The sequence below is a fragment of the Papilio xuthus genome, unplaced genomic scaffold (genome assembly GCF_000836235.2).
Source record: "Papilio xuthus unplaced genomic scaffold, Pxut_1.1 DF829567.1, whole genome shotgun sequence".
Classification (NCBI taxonomy): domain Eukaryota; kingdom Metazoa; phylum Arthropoda; class Insecta; order Lepidoptera; family Papilionidae; genus Papilio; species Papilio xuthus.
This window is the reverse complement of record NW_013529082.1, coordinates 1,035,158-1,054,379: the sequence shown is the minus strand read 5'-3', so window position 1 is coordinate 1,054,379 and position 19,222 is coordinate 1,035,158. Positions and strand designations below refer to the sequence as shown.

General features: G+C 33.8%; 2 protein-coding genes across 2 annotated transcripts; both read right to left on the bottom strand.

The window, feature by feature from the left end:
• Nucleotides 1–612: 612 nt before the first annotated feature.
• LOC106117210 (peroxidase) lies at nucleotides 613–6,633 on the bottom strand (the record flags this gene model as incomplete). The annotated part of the gene is made up of 12 exons (XM_013311391.1): nucleotides 613–863; nucleotides 1,104–1,302; nucleotides 1,502–1,565; nucleotides 2,225–2,452; nucleotides 2,859–3,039; nucleotides 3,337–3,534; nucleotides 3,852–4,047; nucleotides 4,411–4,604; nucleotides 4,853–5,026; nucleotides 5,416–5,624; nucleotides 5,930–6,185; nucleotides 6,483–6,633. Coding segments are annotated over 12 exons (2,247 nt in total), but the record flags the coding sequence as incomplete, so codon positions are not given.
• A 1,403-nt stretch (nucleotides 6,634–8,036) lies between these two features.
• Nucleotides 8,037–15,518, bottom strand: Fa2h (Fatty acid 2-hydroxylase). Its single transcript, XM_013311403.1, has 6 exons — nucleotides 14,962–15,518; nucleotides 12,433–12,655; nucleotides 11,573–11,748; nucleotides 9,688–9,814; nucleotides 8,428–8,547; nucleotides 8,037–8,153 (listed from the first exon to the last, which is right to left on the bottom strand). The coding sequence occupies exons 1-6, from the start codon at nucleotides 15,253–15,255 to the stop codon at nucleotides 8,068–8,070; spliced, it is 1,026 nt and encodes a 341-aa protein (XP_013166857.1). The 5' UTR covers nucleotides 15,256–15,518; the 3' UTR covers nucleotides 8,037–8,067.
• Nucleotides 15,519–19,222: the final 3,704 nt, after the last annotated feature.

Here is a 19,222-nt window from a genome sequence, read left to right as displayed (position 1 = left end):
ATGTTTTGCATAATTTGTTTTCGTAAATTAATTAATAGATAAGATAATATAAAATGCGTTATATCACGTACATTTATCGATACAGGTAAGTAAAATTTCTTTTATTATGTAAATATGCTATTTGTGATTGGATCAGAGACAATCATAAAAATTATTTTGCAATATATTTTGTTTTTTTTTATAATAATAAAATTTTATTGTTAGTATCTGTTTGTTTTATTTATAACCTCAAAATGAGTTTTTAATTAGATAAAAGAAACAACTTTAACAATAAATAATATTTATTTTTAATATTTCTAAGACTTAAAATTATGTGTTTTTTTTTAATTCAGACAATATTTTGATGTTCGATAAAGTTTAAATTATGATTCAGTTCAGTCTGTGCAACATCTCAAATTCCAGTTCAAACATTACTCTATAGAGACCATAGAGAAACTTTACTTCTTACGATCCGTACAGCCAGGAACAAATTTTTATTACAAATAAAATTGATCCTTATCCTACTAAATTAAGGTTTAATTTTACTTTACACATCTTTTTATAAACAGCAACAGCAATAAAAAAGTAAAATGAAACCTTCTTTCAAAGTGATAAAGCTCAATTTTGTTTGTGATAAAAATGAACGGATTGTTAAACGTTCGTTTGACAAGAGTGGCAGAATTAATATTAATCATACAACTCAAGTATCGGTCTTTTCCATGCTGTCAGATCTACAAATGGTATAGCGTCATAATCTGTGCAGCTGTACTTCGGATTATGAGCAGATTCCATTTCGAATGCTTTCCTCTGCACGTAACTAACGCCATCTGTATTGTCACAGATTAGCCGGGCCATAGACGCTTTCTTTATTTCTTTTAGTTGCTCTGTGGACAGATATTTTTAAATAACAAAAAATGCCTAATTAGTAATTTTATACAATTTAAAATTATACTAAAAATTTGTATTTCCAGCAAAGAAACCTTAATTATAAATTTTAGTATCTGGCTTGAAATTAATTAAAAAAAATTAAGATACAGACAATCAAATCTCAAAAGTATACTTCCATTGGGAAGTATACTTTTGAGATTTGATTGTCAAAGCATTTTATTCTTATAAAAACTTACCAGGCGTAAACGAATGGGGCATTTCCCCATTATCATAAAAGAATCTATCTCCAATTCTCGTCCGATAGAATTGTTCGGCAACAATGCATTGGAAGGTTGGGCCAAGAATCGATCCTTTGACACTCTTCTCCATGATGCCACCAACAAAAAGGTCAATATCATCTACGGACTCGTAGATCTGGGAGAGTGCGTTTATACGCTGAAAAATAAATGTAAATAATTGTCCTTAATGTAGATATAATGAAAAAATCTATAGAGAAAGTCATTTTTTTAATGTCCGTACATGGAACATTAAAAAAATGACTTTCTATATGTCAATTTAAAACTATTTTATATAAGATTCACTACATTTGATAAATATAACATTGGTTTATCTAAATTTTGTAAAGATAACTTACATCTTGAGGTATTTCTCCTGTTAGATCTTGAAAACTTTTTGCTCTTTTCAATCCGCATGTCTCTCTGGAAAATATTTAAACAATTCAAATTTTATAAAACTCATATAAAACAGAAGATATTCTTCCACTTGATAAGCGATAAACCTCTAAAAGTAAGAGCCATTGCCCGGTTCCGACGGACGACATCTATAAGCGAGAAACTCTGGTCAAAGAGAAACGTCTAAGTGACAAAAATATCGCGGTACGAACAACATAACTCACGCCTGTAAACCAAAGAGATAGACATATATTACAGAATTCTTTTTGGCGAGGTCACACATCTCTCTAGACTCTACCACATTCATAAATCTAAAATTTCATGCTCGATTTTATATAGCCCTAATACTACCGTTTCTTAATACCTCACAAACGTAGTTATTTATTTATTTACAAGCGGCCGCCCGCGACTCCGTGTGTGGAATTAAAAATGCCTATGCTCTTTCAAACTATTTCCAATATGTATGGCAAATTTCATCGAGATCCGTTCAGCCGTTCTGGAGATATCTTCAAACAAACATCCAAACATTCACATTTAAAACATAAGTAAGATTAAGCACGTGTAGGTCAATAAATAACACACAGTCAATTGAAAACAGTGGACCATAAAGGCGCACACAGCATTTACAGGACAAAGTTTAGATATAAAGATCCAAAAACGACTTAAATGATAAATCCAATACGAACCTATAATCATTGTAAGATGCTAAACCATGATCCCTCCCTCTCTGTATGTCCATAGCGACGAGGTCCATCCCCCACTGGTTGTTCAACTTGAACAGCAGATTGGTGATCTCCCGAGTGCAGTATGGATCTGATTCCGCTGAGCTCTGCATGAGAATTCCACGTACTATGTCATCTAATGATTCGCAGGAAGATTCCACTAGTGCTGGGTTGAAGTAGTGGTCGCTTAGTCTGGAAGATGTGTTGCTAAATTATTAATTTTACTTACCCTAAAATTTTGGAGTCTTACTAGCTGTCGCCTTCGAATTTCTTTAGTGAGAAATAAAAAAAAACAACGTTGTTTTTGCACTATTACAAACTGCTATAAATTTCTGCCAGATCTGTTCAGCCGATCGAAGTGAAAAAAGTGAAACGCCATACAGATCTATTCTATTAGATAGAGCCACTGACTGTGGGTTTCCGAGACTAAAATTCCCCTTTTAAAACATATTGTTGTCTCTGTATTATCATGGACAGGGACAACGATTAGTTTTGTACAAAGATTTTGGTCTCAGAACCAACGGTTAGAGATCCTGTTAAATTTTGTGTCTCGGTTTGTCATCCTGTCTTTAAGTGCCTAAAGTCAATATTTACTTACTTGTACATATAAGCGCAGTGGTATGTAGCGGGACAGGTGAGGAAGGAGTCCGGTACCACTGAATGCAAGGAGCGGAAAGCCGCAGCAAAGGACCCAACCACACCGGGGTTCACATCTGGGTTGTAGTCGCGGCTATGCAGTGCGCTCGGCACAATACGATAATACCGTAAGTAACTCTCACCTGGGAGAATAGTATTTTTATATTTACGACTTCATGTCACCTAGGAATAGTGTAGCTTTCCAATAGTTAAAGAATATTTCAAATCGGTTCAGTAATTTCGGAGCCTATTCGATACAAAAAACCAAGCAAATTCTCTTTATAAGTATAGTTATATCCCTAATAGTTACAATAGCCTTAACAATATGGTTACATACAATCCAATTATGTTGTCGTGGGTTCGAATCCAGCCTACTATTAACATAAAAGCAATTGGCTCTAAAGCCAGGATAATGAAGCTACTAATTAAAAAAAAATTACCAAAATTCAATGGCAACCATTCCTGGTATGTGATGTGTTGTATCTCCGCTATGACTATCTTCCTCGCCTCTTGGTATATCTTCTCATCTGTCCACAGCGGGTTGAGAGAGCTCAGGATATCAGCCACTCTGTTGTGTTCTCTTAGAAGTAGCGTGTGGATAACTGCTAACGTTGGAGTCTGGTTAACTCTGCGATCTCCTAGGATAGGATATTAATTCTTATAAAATACGTTAATTCTTTATTAACACAGAAAAGTAAAGCAAAGCATAATGTTGTGAAAAGTATAAAGTATTATTTTTAATATCTGGCAATGAATTCCTATTCGGCTGACTTTGGTATATTCTTGTGTTTCTTTTGAACTGCATCAAAATGTCGTTGCAATTTATTAACTGTAGTTTTGGATGAAGGCCTTAAGTATAAATATGGATACACGGAAGAGTAACAAATACTGTGCCGACTCTTGATAAAGATTGGGACAGAGTGATGATGATGATTATTATCATAGTTAACCTTACCAGCAAGATAACAAGGATCAGACGCGTTCCGTAAATCACAAGTCTTCGTATCAGCCATTGGTAGGAAACCACGCTTGGAGCCAGGTTTAGTCTTCTCCTTCAATCTACCGCCACTTCTCTCTCTCAGCTTAGAAGCGAGTGCTGGATCAGAACCGTACAGTGGAGATCCGTCGAGGAAACTCGTCACTGTGTTCATCTGAATCGAAAATTAGAAGATATATGTAAATTAAATAGAACAATATTGGTGGCCTCAATATTTATTGTATTAGAATTAAATTAAACTTATACGAGAAAGTGGCTAAGTAAGTGTCAGCAGTTTAGTTCTAAATAATTCATCTTCTTACAGTCATAATTAGTACTTTGGTCCTTCGAGCCAGACTGGAAAGGCTTTAAAAAGAACACTGTTTACGATTGATAGAAAGGCACGAAACAGTAAGAAAATAATGACATAATCTTCATTGGCTATACCGCTTGGAATAGCTTAGTATTGTTTATTCGAAATTTCCAAAAGTACAACTTCTCTCTTCCTCTCAATAGCTCTTATATATCTTTGTCTCACCTGTTCCGCATAACCCAAGCTGCAGTCGTCTCTTGGCGTTGTAACACTCCTTACAAAGTTAATGCAACGGACACCGTGCTGTTTGTAGAAAGGGTCGTCTTCTGGTATACAGATAGGAATGCATTTGTCGTTCTGCCACTCTTGGGGAAGAACGTCACGCCCTTTGCCGTAGCAACACTGAATACCTCCTTCATCTGTTACAAAAAGTATTTAGTTATTATATAACAATATTAGAATAAAACATATTCTACGAAATGTATGCATTTTATAAGTTAACAAGAAGATTATACTTTTTTTTATATCATTAGGTGGCAAACGAGTGAGCGGTCACCTGAAATCGCTGCAATAGCGAAGTGATCGTTCCCCATAGACCAATTGCATATGCGTTGCCTACCTTTAATTCGAATCGTTAAGAAATAAAGTGCGGTTAAAAGAATTATACCATTAACTTCCATTGCCTGTGATAGTAAATCATGAGTGACGAACTGTCCCCACTGCATGTTCATATAGGAGAGGGTACGACTCGCGATGGGTCGGTCGGCGAACAGCTGAGTCGACAACGTTCGCGGGTTCGGCAATGGCCGGCCACTCACTGCTAGTGGCATAGCGTAGATACCTGGAAGATAAAAGATAATAGTGAATCAGACACAAAGCGTATTCATAGAGCATCTGTGGCTCAAGGGTTAAGCTTGCAGACTTGCAATCTGTAGGTACTGGATTCGAATCCCGTTAAGTACCAATACGATTTTCGATTTACATTTATCCGACGTTCTTACGGTGAAGAAAAACATCTTAATGCAATCTGCAAATATCTGCAAGGAAATTTGAAGATATGTGTGAAGTTAAACAGCACTAGGCTATGGTCTAGTCAAACCCTAAATTAGGATAGGCTCCGAACCCCTCAGTGGGGACGTAGAGAGCTGATGATAATGATGCACATGGCCGTCTTAACTGGCGTTGCTATGACAACGCTTTGCATATTAATGTAAGTATAAGGATACGTACCATCGCTGTATCTCGGAGCTGCAATCCTAGAGAACGGTGCGCCAGCTCGTCCCCAACCTGGATGCTTCACGTTGTTAGAAGTGCCATCTATGCTTCGATATTTTGATTTAATGTATGAAGTCTTGTATGGCTTACAATAGGATAAATCAGTTACTCTGATGTCTTGATCTTCTAAGCACGTCATAAATGTGTTCGGTGTTATATCATAACTGAAATAGTTAAAATTTTTATTGATTTATGCAGTCATAAGGTTAACAAAAGTTGTTTTTGTTTTTTTTTTCATAAAAACATTAAGTAACAAAACGAATAGCTAGCTAGATCTATGCTTGGTTAACTACGAGTACAATAGTCCTATGGCGAAATTCGAATCCACGACCACGTGATGGTATGTTCGTATCTGTAACCATTAGGCTATTGGCGTCTTATGTGTCAACACTTAGAATAAAAAGACAATCGATCTGCCAAATTACATGGATACTTTCAAGAAGGAAAATACTAAACGTAACCCTATTACCTTGAGCACACTTTCATCTGCAGAAGTTTGGTAGCTGTTAATAACTCATGTGATACTTCAGCAGACTTCCTCGCTTCCGGCGATAGCTTCGCGGAGAAGAAATGGAAGAGTGCTGGTGAAGAAGCGTCCAAGCAGACGCCGTTCTTCGCCAGCTGTGTGCCGCGTTTGCTCGCAGCGCGTGACAGCTCGCGACCGCATTTCAGACTTTCCTTTACCATCTCTTTGGTAATCAACCCTCGCTCATCATTCAAGTACTCTATAATAGATATGAAATCTGATCACCAATTGTGCTAATTGTAAAATCACAAGCTGACTGATTAAAACTTAATAAGAAGCTAATGTGATCTTCCAGACTATGTTCTACATCTGTGCCAAAATTTATCAAGATCAGATTAGCCGTTCCGGGGATACCTTCTAACAAACATCCATACCTTATCCATCCATCTATTCATTGTGTTGTTATCTCTGTTATTTCAAAAATAAAGAAAAGGATGGCGATATGTTTTATACAAAGATTTTGAATTTAGAAATCAACGGTTAATGGAATACTTACCAAGTGAATTTGGCGTTAATAAATCCTTAACTAAAGATGTAGCGGTTGCCAGCATTGGGCAAACGTCAGCTATTAAATCCTCAAATAAAAATTCCCAGCCAGTGTTAAAACAGCCACTTACACTTGTCACAAAAAAATAAATTATCACAGATATCAATAAAACGTTTTTACTCCCGCGAAATATAAAAATAGATCCCATGTTTCAAAATCAAATAATTTATTCCTTATTTATTTATTTTTATTACACTAACATATTTTAATTTTAAATTAACAGCACATTTTTATTTTCTTCACTTGCCAGTATAAAAAATATTAGACCGTTTTGAACCGACTTCAAAAAAAGTTACCAATTTGTTTGAGTCGAAATATGATATAAAAAATAACGTACGAACTTGGCAAAATTTGATCACATAATAAAAATTAGTTTAAAACTGTGTAACACAATGACTTATCAAGTCACGTCCCTTTTGACGTAATCAATTTGAACAATAGGGTTATGTTTTACTCCTTTATTACAAAATACAATTTTGTTATCGTGTGATTCTTGCGATATTTTACATAGGCAACTTAAACGCCTTAAAACCAACTAATTAAAATACAAAATCACATCTCAATAGTTTACTAAAAAAAAATCTTTACACCGAAATCAAATTACTGAAGAAAAAAAATATATTCTTGTATACAGCTATGATCATTCAAATTCTACATTAAAGCAAAGTAAACATCGAAATCAACACTTCTAGATTGTTCTAATATCACAATAGGAATCGGCTATACATTATTTTTTTTAATGTATAAGGGTCACAGCACACATATCAACACAGGAGCAGATCGTCACCACCTCTCCTTTCCCTTTGCATCATACATGCGTCCATGTTAGGGGATGTATGAGAAGATCTGACGTTACGATTTGATTAGAGTGCATTGCAGTAGGAAGTTGCATACAAATAATACCGATAAAACCGTTTACGGTTCGAGTTAATACAATCCCTTTCCGAGTTGATACATATGCAACGACCTTTAGTTGGAAAGCAAGAAAGCGTAGCGACTCATTTATATATTTTCGAAAGTATTACAATTCTATGGAAGTAGGTGGTTTTGATAAAAGAAACATTTAATTTAGTCGGTGTACATTTTTTACATCTTGACTTGGTACAGCGTAAAGATAAGGTTACTCTGTGCAATTCTTAGAACTCTATTAATTACATTTGTTATAATGTGTAGAGCGTTAGATAACATTGTTGTGTAGTACGCAAGAGTTATAGCCTTTTGTTGTATGATAAAAAAAACATAATGACGCATAATTTTCAACTATTGTCATAAAAAAGACCAAAAAACAAAGATATCAGTAAGTTATTTAAAAGAAGGAAATGTGGTGAAAAGATAGAGGAAAAAAAATATGTATTTTCCATTAAATTAAAATACTTATAACAAAACTACAAAATAATATTATATCTAGATTGTACCTTAAAGAATACTATACTAGTAGTGATAGATTATACCGAGAAATTAATATAATATTTTCTTAATTTAAAACATAATCACAATAAATTATTTTTAACTAATGTGTAAAAAATTAATAAATTCACCAACGTAAACTAAAACTTAATTTCTTAACTTGTACAAATGTCTTAAAAACGTGATCCCAGATTTTCGAACTGATGCCGAACGCTGTAAAAAAAAAGCAAACATATTAATTTACAAACATAACAAAAAAATTAACAAAAAATAATTGGAGATATGAAATATTTTTAAAAATGATTTGCGTAAATACAATTTTTGCATAAAAATTTTTTTCACTGACCCTACCTACGTTTTTCGACTATGACGTCACAATATGGCGGAGGTTTCTTGCACATTTTTATTTAAAAAGCATATAGGATTTGCACCGCCATATTGTTTCTGACAATTGGTTACAGATGTACGAACAAAAATTGATACTTGCCTTTATCATGATTAACAAAATGATGGTTGGAATGATATCGCTTCATAGCGTAGAGATACGTCCCGTCTTTCGGCGAGCCGTGGTGCACGTAGTAATGAATCATGTCATAGATAAGGTAACCTACAAAAAAAAACAAAAGAATTGAGTACCTATTTCTTTTTGAAAGTCTTTTAAAAATATATTATCTGCCTTCTATTGTAATTTGCACCTAAAAACGGCAATAAAGTTTAACAGTGATGCATTTAAGGGCATATTTCACTACTAGCGATTGCCCGCGACTTCGCCAACTCAGAACTCAAGAAAGTAACCTACAATATGCCTGCGCCGTTCCCGAGATACCCGGAGCAAACGTGGCTTTCCGGACAGAAAAATAAACAGTGAACATATAGTAAATATGTTTTTTTCTCAATATTACATATAGACAGTTCAATTTTATTAATATAATTAGATTAGGATGAACAACTTTTTCAAAATATACCAGAATTTAAAAAAAAAAGGTCCGAGTACTTGCTTCAAGTAAGTAACATCACTAGTAACAAAGTAAGTAGTAACATATATTTTACAATCATTTCAACGAAATGACGAAAACATTTTTTATCAAAGTTTTGACATGCACGTGGCTTACACAAATCTATTGCTTTCGGTGATAAGATGTTAGTAATCGATTACGTATCAATGAATCATTTAGTACTTTATTTTACGGTCAAAGCCCTTTATTATAAACAAAAAAAAAGATAATTAAACACTGGCCAATTATACCACGCGAATATAGGTTATAAAAAAAGTTTCTATCACAAAGGTTGTCACTGGTCATTTTTTTAAATGAAGGCATCTAAAAAGCGACTGGCCAATATACCCAAATTATTCGAGGTTAGGGACGTGATGTAGCCCATTGCGACATAAACAACTACTAAACGTGTATCAATATTCCATTTCAAACTATATTAATATAACTAGCTGGCACCCCCATCTCCGTCCTCCCGGAATTAAAAAAAAACTTAATAAGTAGCCTATGTTCTTTCAGACTATGTTCTTCAACTATGCCAAATAGTAGCGTAATCCATTGAGCCATTCCGGAGCTACCTTCAAACAAACATCCATCCATCTAAACATTCGCATTTATATTAGTAAGATTGAATCAGAACCGATCTAAAAAAACCCAATAGGATCACATCGGGATCAAAAGATACGTCTATATTGGTATAACTTTTGTAAAATTTTACAAAAACATATAATATGACACATATTTTATATATTTACCTATTAAACCACCGATCAATTTTATAATAGGGTACGACACCAACGGATATAGCATAAAGTACAACAAAGCGGCGAGTAATGCAGCAGGAATAGGTGGAAACACCTGTCTAAGACCATCGAATGGAACCTGAAAAATAATAATAGAAAATTACAATACCTTTATTAAGGAAATAATAAGCATGTAGAACAGTAAGAAGATGCCACACGAGAGCTGCGGCATCGCAATCGCGATCTTTGCTTTAACTTTACAAAACATAACACACGAAACAGTCTATACAAAAGACATGAGGCACAATACGATTCAGTATTGTTACTATATCAAACTTTAAATAATTATTACTAAGTAGTCAGTATTTGAATCCTGCTTTGCGATGTATGACAGCATTTTGCGTGTTGCTTACTGTGAGCCTAGACTGAATAATTGCGACAAGAAGCTAAGTTACCGTCATTTATGTTAAAACTAGCTGTCGCCCGCAACTCCGTCCGCGTGGATATATAAAAAAACTTAATATATAGATAAGTTAAATAAAAAGCAGCTCTTCAAGACATAAATTCGAAAAAAATAATAATAAATAGTATCCTATGTGCGTCTCCTGGCTCTAAGCTACCTTCTCAATTTTCAACCATATTGGTAAAGCCGTTCTTGAGTTGTAAATAGTGTAAATAACACGACTTTCTTTTATATATGTAGATTAGTATGAGATTTTTTGGTGTACTTTTCGTCCAATATAAATTTTGTCCATGACAATACGTTGGCACTAGTCACAAATAATTCTGCTAGGCCATAGCAGTGTCCGCCTTGTGAAATCATTGACGGCAATGATACAACTGTATGGCATTTATCTTATTCACATTTTGTTCGTGTCATTGTAATATATCAAAACAATAAAATTAATGGTTTGAAACACGCACGTGATCAACTATTGACAAGGCATTGTACATGTTTTTAAAACAAATTGTTTTAAATTAAATGAGACGTAACATTCGTAGATCAAAGCATGACTGTACAATATTTTTATCTATAATAATTTCTTTCATTGACTAAGTCTACCTTATATAATCTATATAAAGTTATCTTTATATAGATTTTTTGAATATGTCATATCAGTTTTGTTTTTAATTACATTCAAATAATTATAGATAAAATAAATGTAATTCGGCCGAAAAAGCCTAAGTATACTATGTTTTCCTTTTCTTGTACAAACAAAATTGTTGTACAAACTTTTTATTTTTAATCATAGTTATTATAAGAGGAAAACATTAGATACTGTTTATCAATTTGTACGAAAAATGTACCACATTTAAGTATATTAAATTAAAAAATATAGAATATATTTTTCGTTGAAATTAAGGATAAACAGGAATATTTTCCTCTAATTATAATTATAATTTAAAATATAAATTGGGAATCGAATTAAAAAATAAACACATGTGGAAATTAGTTTCAAATGAGATTTCCTCATAGTCCGTGTCTCTATGACTTTTTTAACATTGGTAGAGTCCGCAGCAGCAAATATAACTAACACGCAGAAGACAAGCATGAAGTAAAAGTAATTCCCTGTATAGTTTTTTAAAATATTCGGTGGCAAACGAGCGAACGGCTACCCGAAATCGCTGAAACCGCTGCCCATAGATATATGCAGATGCGTTGCCTACCTATGATCGACGGAGGAGGGGTGCACAGAAAGAGAATATTTTACCAAACTCATTAAACGAAACACGGAATTTCTTCCACTTCATGCCTTTCTTCTGTGAGGTCGTGGTATTGCACCGGGCGAGCCGGTCCAATTCGTGCGAAGATGTTAAAGCGGACTCTACGACTATTAGTTTGATGAGTGCCAAATTCTAGTTCTCTTGCCCTTTCCACTATTGTATCAAAACTTACCTTATGATGAATTCCGTGTATAAGGAAATGAACCCTTATCAGGTTAAGATTTGAACCAGGATTGAAATGAAAGACCCATCTGTGCAGAGAGTATTCAAGGATTGTCCACAGCAGAACTCCACTTATCAATTGTTGTATATACTGGAGAGACGTAAGACTATCAGGGCCACAGGAATCTGTAACAAATTGTCGGAGATTTCGAGAAAGTTCTAGTAAACAGTTTGCGTTTTATACACATTTTTTTTTAGTTTATTCGAAATTCAAGACAATTTATAAATCAAGGTCACTTTGTGAAATAAAAATCAAATTATTATACTAATATTATAAATGCGAACGTTTAGATGGATGGATGTTTGTTTGAAGGTATCTCCAGAACAGCTGTATGGATCCCGTTGAAATTTGGCATAGATGTAAATCATAGTCTGAAAGAACACATAGGCTGAATTAAGTTTTTTATTCTCCGCAGACAAAGACGCGGGCCTTCGCTGGATAATAAAAACTGGATAAATAATACACTATAATACACTTTGTCGTATCAATATTATGTTACTAATATTATAAGTCGCAGTCACGAGAAATCATCATCATCATCATCAGCTCACTATACGTCCCCACCGAGGGGCTCGGAGCCTAGCCTAAGTTAAGGGTGATTAGGCCATAGTCAACCACGCTGGCCTAGTGCGGGTTGGTTGACTTCACACATATCTTTGAATATCTTCTCAGATATGTGCAGGTTGCATCAAGATGTTTTCCTTCAACGTAACAACGTCGGATAAATACAAAGTGCAATTTCTTTATAACTTTCTTTCATTTAAAATTCAAAACTACACACAACCTAAATATTGTAAAAGCAAACTTACCTCCACAATTAACATATTGATAGTAAACTGTCACCATTAAATATATGATGATGGGCACCCAGAACGTGGGTACTAAGTACCATTGCGTGTACGTCATACTCTCCATAATAGGGTTGGCGAACAACCTGCAATTCCTGAAGACAGCGCTGTGTACCCATTTGTCGTAGTCTGACGCGATAGCTCCTAATTGACAGAAGATAGGCATAGACCAGTCAAGTCTGCTCTGAAAGTAGAGAACATGGTGGTTAGACAAAGTGCATTCAATTTACACAAACACTTTAGTCATCTGTACCAAAAATCCTATTCTTTGAAATAATTAAATCTTTCAACGTTTTATGGCTGTATATTCTACTTTTTACTTCTTTTACTTCAATATACAAAGAGAAGCCTGACATATCATACTAATCTTACTAATATTATAAATGCAAATGGTTGGATGGATATTTGTTTGAAAGTATCTCGAGAACGGCTGCATGGATCACGCTGCAATTCGACATAGGTGTAGAACATAGCCTGGAAAGACACATAAGGTTACTAAAGTTCGAAAAACTGCGTTATCGTAACGAATACGCGAATAATAATAAGTAAAAAACAAGCAGGAAAACTCATTACGTTTTCCTGGTTAGTGTAAAGCGGTAGTTAAAAATGTAACTAATTATTTGGTATTATTTAACACTATTACGCGAGCCTCGAACAGTTACTATTATCAGCTAGGCATTGTCAAGGTCGATGTAAACGAAAATTCACAGTTCTCTGTATGTACACACATATCTCACATACCATTGCTTGTTTACAACCTAATAGTATCACGTTGTAAAAGAATTCAATTGCCCAGATATTAGAACTGCAGGAATCATATTTAAACCCCTGTTTCACTAGCCTATGAGAGTCGAGAGTCGTCAGTGGAAATAATGCATAAATCTTACTAATATTATAAATGCGAATTTAGATGAATGGATGTTTAGTATCCATGGAACCGCTCAATGGATATTGATGAAATGTGGTATAGATTTAAAATATATTAAGTTTTTTTTTAATTCCGCGCGGATGGAGTCGCAGGCGCCATCTAGTTAGAGTAATAAAAATGGTGTGAAATGGAATATTTATTACAATCGATAATAATAAGTAAGCTACGCGTTTACCATATCCATTAAATCCATTCGTATATCCATTCCCCAGGTAATTAATACGTATTTAAACTATTTTTTTTTAAATGCGACATATTGTTTTTTTTTAAATGCGTCAATAGCCCAATGGCTAGGTGTACGGTCTACCGACGTTAATCGCATGGGACATCTGTTACATCAGACTACTGTCGCGACCGATATCCTAAAACGTGTGTAAAAAGTGTCGATATTATTTAAATGACTAGCTGAGCCCGCGACTCCGACCGCGCGGAGTTATAAAAAAACTAAATGATTAGCCAATGTGCTCTTCCAGACTATGTACATCTGTGCAAAATTTCATGAAAATCTGTAGAGCTGTTCCGGAGATCCCTTAAAACAAACATTCAGCCAAACATTCGCATTTGTAAAATTTGTATAAATACAATAAATATTATTAAATAACTTAAGATCTGCTATTATTTACTACAAATTATATAGTTCAAATTGCAGTTAACAATAAATAGGATGAGTCAAACAATGTGACGGAATATGTAACGAATTGTTATCGATTTCAAGGTATAGATAAAAAAATTGTATTTTTATCCACTTGAGTTCACAGGTGTGTTTGTAGACTACATGACTAAAACTTCATTATCAGTTCTTACGTGAATGTTCATTTAATAAAGTAAATAGTTTAACTAAACTATTTACTTTTAGACATTATTAGTTAGAATCCTTTGGCTCGAATGGCATGCTTTCTTTACCAAGTCATGTGTCAGAATGATTAGTGAGGGGACATAAACGTCGACATTTTAGTAAGGCTAGTGTTGTGCCAGTACACCGGCACATTGTCGAATTTTCTTCCTAACATTACTTACATATAGTTTTCAAATAAAAACTATTTATAATAATATTATTATACCAAACATCAGCTTTCTTTTAGATATAATCTTACTAAATATAAATGCGAATGTTTAGATGGAAGGATGTTTGAAGGTGTCTCCAATATATATTTTGTAATTTTACATGTGAAAAACGGTATTCAATCGCGAGTTTCAAAACATTAATAAGAAAACATGTTATGTCACTTTATTAGAGATAATTTGAGCAACAACTTTACCTATATTTTAGTAAATTTAAATATTTCTTAAGTATAAAACCGCACTAAGAAAACGTTCTGTGTCTTATTTCAAACATTAAGTTATAAGGAATTGTTATGTATTTTTTATATCATCATCATCAGCTCCCTATACGTCCCCTCCGAGGGGCTCGGAGCCTACCCTAAGTTAGGGGTGACTAGGCCATAGTCAACCACGCTGGCCAAGGGCGGATTCGTTGACTTCACACATATCTTTGAATTTCTTCTCAGATATGTGCAGGTTGCATCACGATGTTTTCTTTCATCGTATTTTTATAAAATTACCTCTAATTCTTCCAAATGTGCAATTTCCTTTTCATCTCGATTCTCTTCTTCCTTAGTTATGATCCTTCCATTGCCACTAATATCGCCCGTTAGAACACCGTTTTCTTCCCCTACTTTAAAATCACCAAGCATGTGATACGCACTGTTACTATGTCCAAATATCTTCATAGCCTGTGTAATTGATTTGCCCTTATATCTCTCTAAAGTGTTCACACCTCCAGGATGGTCTTTCAGGAACCGACGCAAATCGTAACGTCTCCCGTCAAACGCGACAGGAAAGTCGTCGGAACCCATAACAACGACCGTCGAGTTTCGCGCGCACGTTAAAACTACCTTATCAACAGTCCCGTGAGATATGGCAGATGGGAAAACATTACCATTGACTCTCGAATTTGTATTGCGTCGAACAATTTTTGTTACTGTCGTTTGCGGTATCCTTAATGGGTTAATTATGTTTAAATGTAAAATGAATAATGAAAATCGTAAGTAAGGGTAATTGGATTAGTATAAATATAGTTACAGATAACTTAAAAGTTAACAAAACATTGCAACTTCATCGATCGTTTAACGTAAACTGTTCAAATGAATCTTCTAATTTCGTGAAGGTTACGCGCAATCATGATGTATTTTTAATTTGATTATTATAATCATTAGTGATATATTCAATTGAAAATTGTGGGGATGGTATTTCTGAATAGATTATTCGAGTGACTAATCATTTGCCGACTCAATAAATTTAGAGCAGCCAAATACAAATGTTAAACTGACTTTTAAAAACATCCTAAATTAGGATTCGTTTACGATCTACAATATCTTACCTTAAGTATGTTACCCTTACAGCTGATTTTAGCACAAAAATTAGCATTGTCATCCATTATCTATCGATTTGATATCCATAGATCTGCAAGTACTTATTTAGAGACGAAACTTTTAATAAATGTATACCGAATTAGTGGTAAAACAAACGACGACCAATGACATTTGTCAATGCATTAACCCTAGTCGGAGAAGATAAACTACGACAATCAATTGTTTCTCACCACCAACTCTGACTTGAAGACATCAATGACAAGCAGTCTAAATGCACCGTGCATCTCAAAGGTGACACCCCCTTTTTTTCAGAGATGCTTTATGCATACTCCGCGCCCCGGGGGGGACGCTTTAGTTGTGAGATTCTCCTCCATATAGGAGGCATACCCACTAAACCTCTCTGTTCCTCCAACGCATCGGGACGGGGCCACGGGCACGCTTTCGCTCTCCTCTTAAGACCTCTAGAGTCTAGATTAACAAATATTAGCCCTGTACAGTGATTTTGCATTGATCGTAGAATTTGGTAAGAAATTTAAACGCTTGCATCCTTCTACCTTAATTTTCTTGTCACAAAATATTAGTTGAAAATAAAGTGAATTTATTTTTTTCTTTAAAGAATTTTCTGTTAACTCTTTCTTTAAGTGATTTAGTTAAATAAAGAAATAATTTTTCAATAGGATGAGCTTAATTATCTGTAATCAAGAATGTAGGAGGCATTTCGATGGCGGAAGTTGAGTGTCATACACACTATCATTATTACCGACTTTATCATTTAATCGCAAGATAATTCGGAATTATAAATGTTTTATTGTAACTTTATAAAACTTTGTATCCTGTCTTGTCTACAATACGAAAAACACGTTTTCCAAATGAAATTAAATTTGATCTTTTCAAAAATACATACAGCATTGTATTAAAACTTATTTCGTTGTGATAATGTGTTGTTTATTCAATTTTTGGAATCCTATGACAACTCTATTTAACTGTCTATTGTGATTGTAAACGTAAAGCCTAATTTAAGTCCTAGGAAATAATGGAAACGGGAAGGTGGGACGGACAGAGTAGATAAATCAAAGGAAAGAGAATTATCCTATATAATATACAAATTCTTTCGCTGTAGGGAAGCTACACTATCGCCGAGTGAGATATAAATTTAAGCTACATTTATCATTAGATTTTATTTAAATCCGCACAGACGAAATTGCGGGCATCTGCTTGTTTAAATCTAGTAGGACGTCATTTTAAGAAAGCCCATTTTGAGTCTTATTTCATAATATTATTAAGTCAAGGATTTCTATAAATGAGAATAAACAAAAGTTCGCATAAAAACTACTTACCTTTTTGGCTATGTTTAAAAAAATTAAAATTAAATTAAAACATAAAAATAAAACGAGTAAATATAAAAAAAACATGACAAAATTGAATTTTTATGTTAAACATTTTTTTATGACTAAATTTAATGTTTTCTTTTTATTTAATGATGACATGACTATAATTATTTTTTATTTGGTCGCTGTTAAATACTTTTTATTTATAATATAGGTAATAAATATTTCATCAAGCTTCGAATGGAAGACGTAAGAGTGGATATCATTTGCGACAATGTTTAGGGAAAACTTGCTACGTTGAGTTTTAAACAGGCCAAAAAGCGAAGGTCAAATTTCATCAGCCAATGAGGTTTGACCTATTCTTACACAGAAAGAATAAGTAAAGTAGGATTTGATGTAAAAAGGGATGAATAGAAATAGAAAATAGACTTTTTATATCATATCATATAACAATACATTTTGTTTTGCACATTCTTGGCGCAGTTATAAATATTTGAATGTATTCGGCTTGTCCACGTGTCATCCTTGACCTGAAATCGATATATAAATCCGATGCCACCATATGCACTGAACTGCACCTAGTTCCCACGTCTTAAATCGTGGTTTACAACTGTTCGAGTTATTACCTATAGCTGTCGCCCACAACTTCGTCCCTGCAAAATTAAAAAATAACTTAATTACCCTATGCCTTCTTTCAGACTATGTTCTACATCTATGCCAAATTTTTGCGAGATCCGTTTAGCCGTTCCGGAGATACCTTCAATCCATCCATCTATCCAAACATTTACATCTATATATATAAAAGTAAGTCGTGTTAGTTACACTATTTATAACTCAAGAACGGCTTTACCGATATGGCTGAAAATTGATGAGGAGATAGCTTAGAGCCAGGAGACAGACATAGGATACTAATTATTCATTTTTTTTCGAATTTATGCCTTGAAGAACGGCTTTTTATTTAACTTACTAATATTATAATATAAATGCGAATGTTTAGATGCGTGTGATGTGGATGGATGGATGGGTGGGCTACACTAATTTTTTTATATATCCACGCGGACGGAGTCGTGAGCGACAGCTAATTTATAATATTAGTAATAAGTCTTTCTATAGTCAAATATAAACGACAAATGACTAAATTTCGATAATTTATATTCAGTCTATCGTTTTTTGGTGTGTTAAAGACTGTGATAATTTTTCTTTTATTTTATTAGTAAGTATAAAACGGTACAAAAAAGAAAATAGGCGACATTTTGTTTTTACCATAAACTAATTGAAATTTTCAATACAAGAGAAGCTGGTTTCAACAATGAAATAAAGTTTTAAAGCAGTTTTTATTTATCTATAATACTAGACTAGATTGTTTATATTGTCTGTAACGACATAATTACGATAACAATAAAAATATACAAAGTAAATTTTAATACATTTTATAATCAAGACAATGACTACTACGAAATAATTTCTATATTTTAGTTATCGAAGTAGTGGTCTCGCGCTTTGCTGTTCATAATCAGCTCCTAAAATGCCATGATGATAATTTTAATAAAAGAATCTTAATGCCAATCGACTAAAAAAAAACAGCTAACGCCATCTAGTACCTTCCTTTGGTATTAACTAATTAAAGAGATAGTAATTTGAATAAAATTGTGTATTACACAATTCTTTTATATGTGTATCACCAGTAACTCTTGTGGTTACGTTATGAGATTGTGGCGAATTGTTAAAACCAACTTCTTAAAATTTACCTTCTTTCTTGGCTTACATGGACTAAAAATTATGTATGATGGAATTGTAGAATTCAAAAAAGCTACAAAAAGTCGGCTTTATTTTACGGCTTTCTCACAATAACCCATTCTAAGGATTGGAAAAAGAGATTAGTTTAGTCAACTTCGAATAAACTTAAATTATGATAACGCTCATACAAAAAAGTACAGTTCTTAATTTGTCATGAACGATATATTATGACATGTCACCACCCAAACACAAGTTGAAAAAAAAGGTCTACTCGATTAAAACGTAACTTTATTTATCTCGAGTTAGTAAAAATCGAGTTGACAAATCGGTACCACATATCTATACCTATGTCACATCACTAGTTACGTCAAAAAGTATAGCTTGTG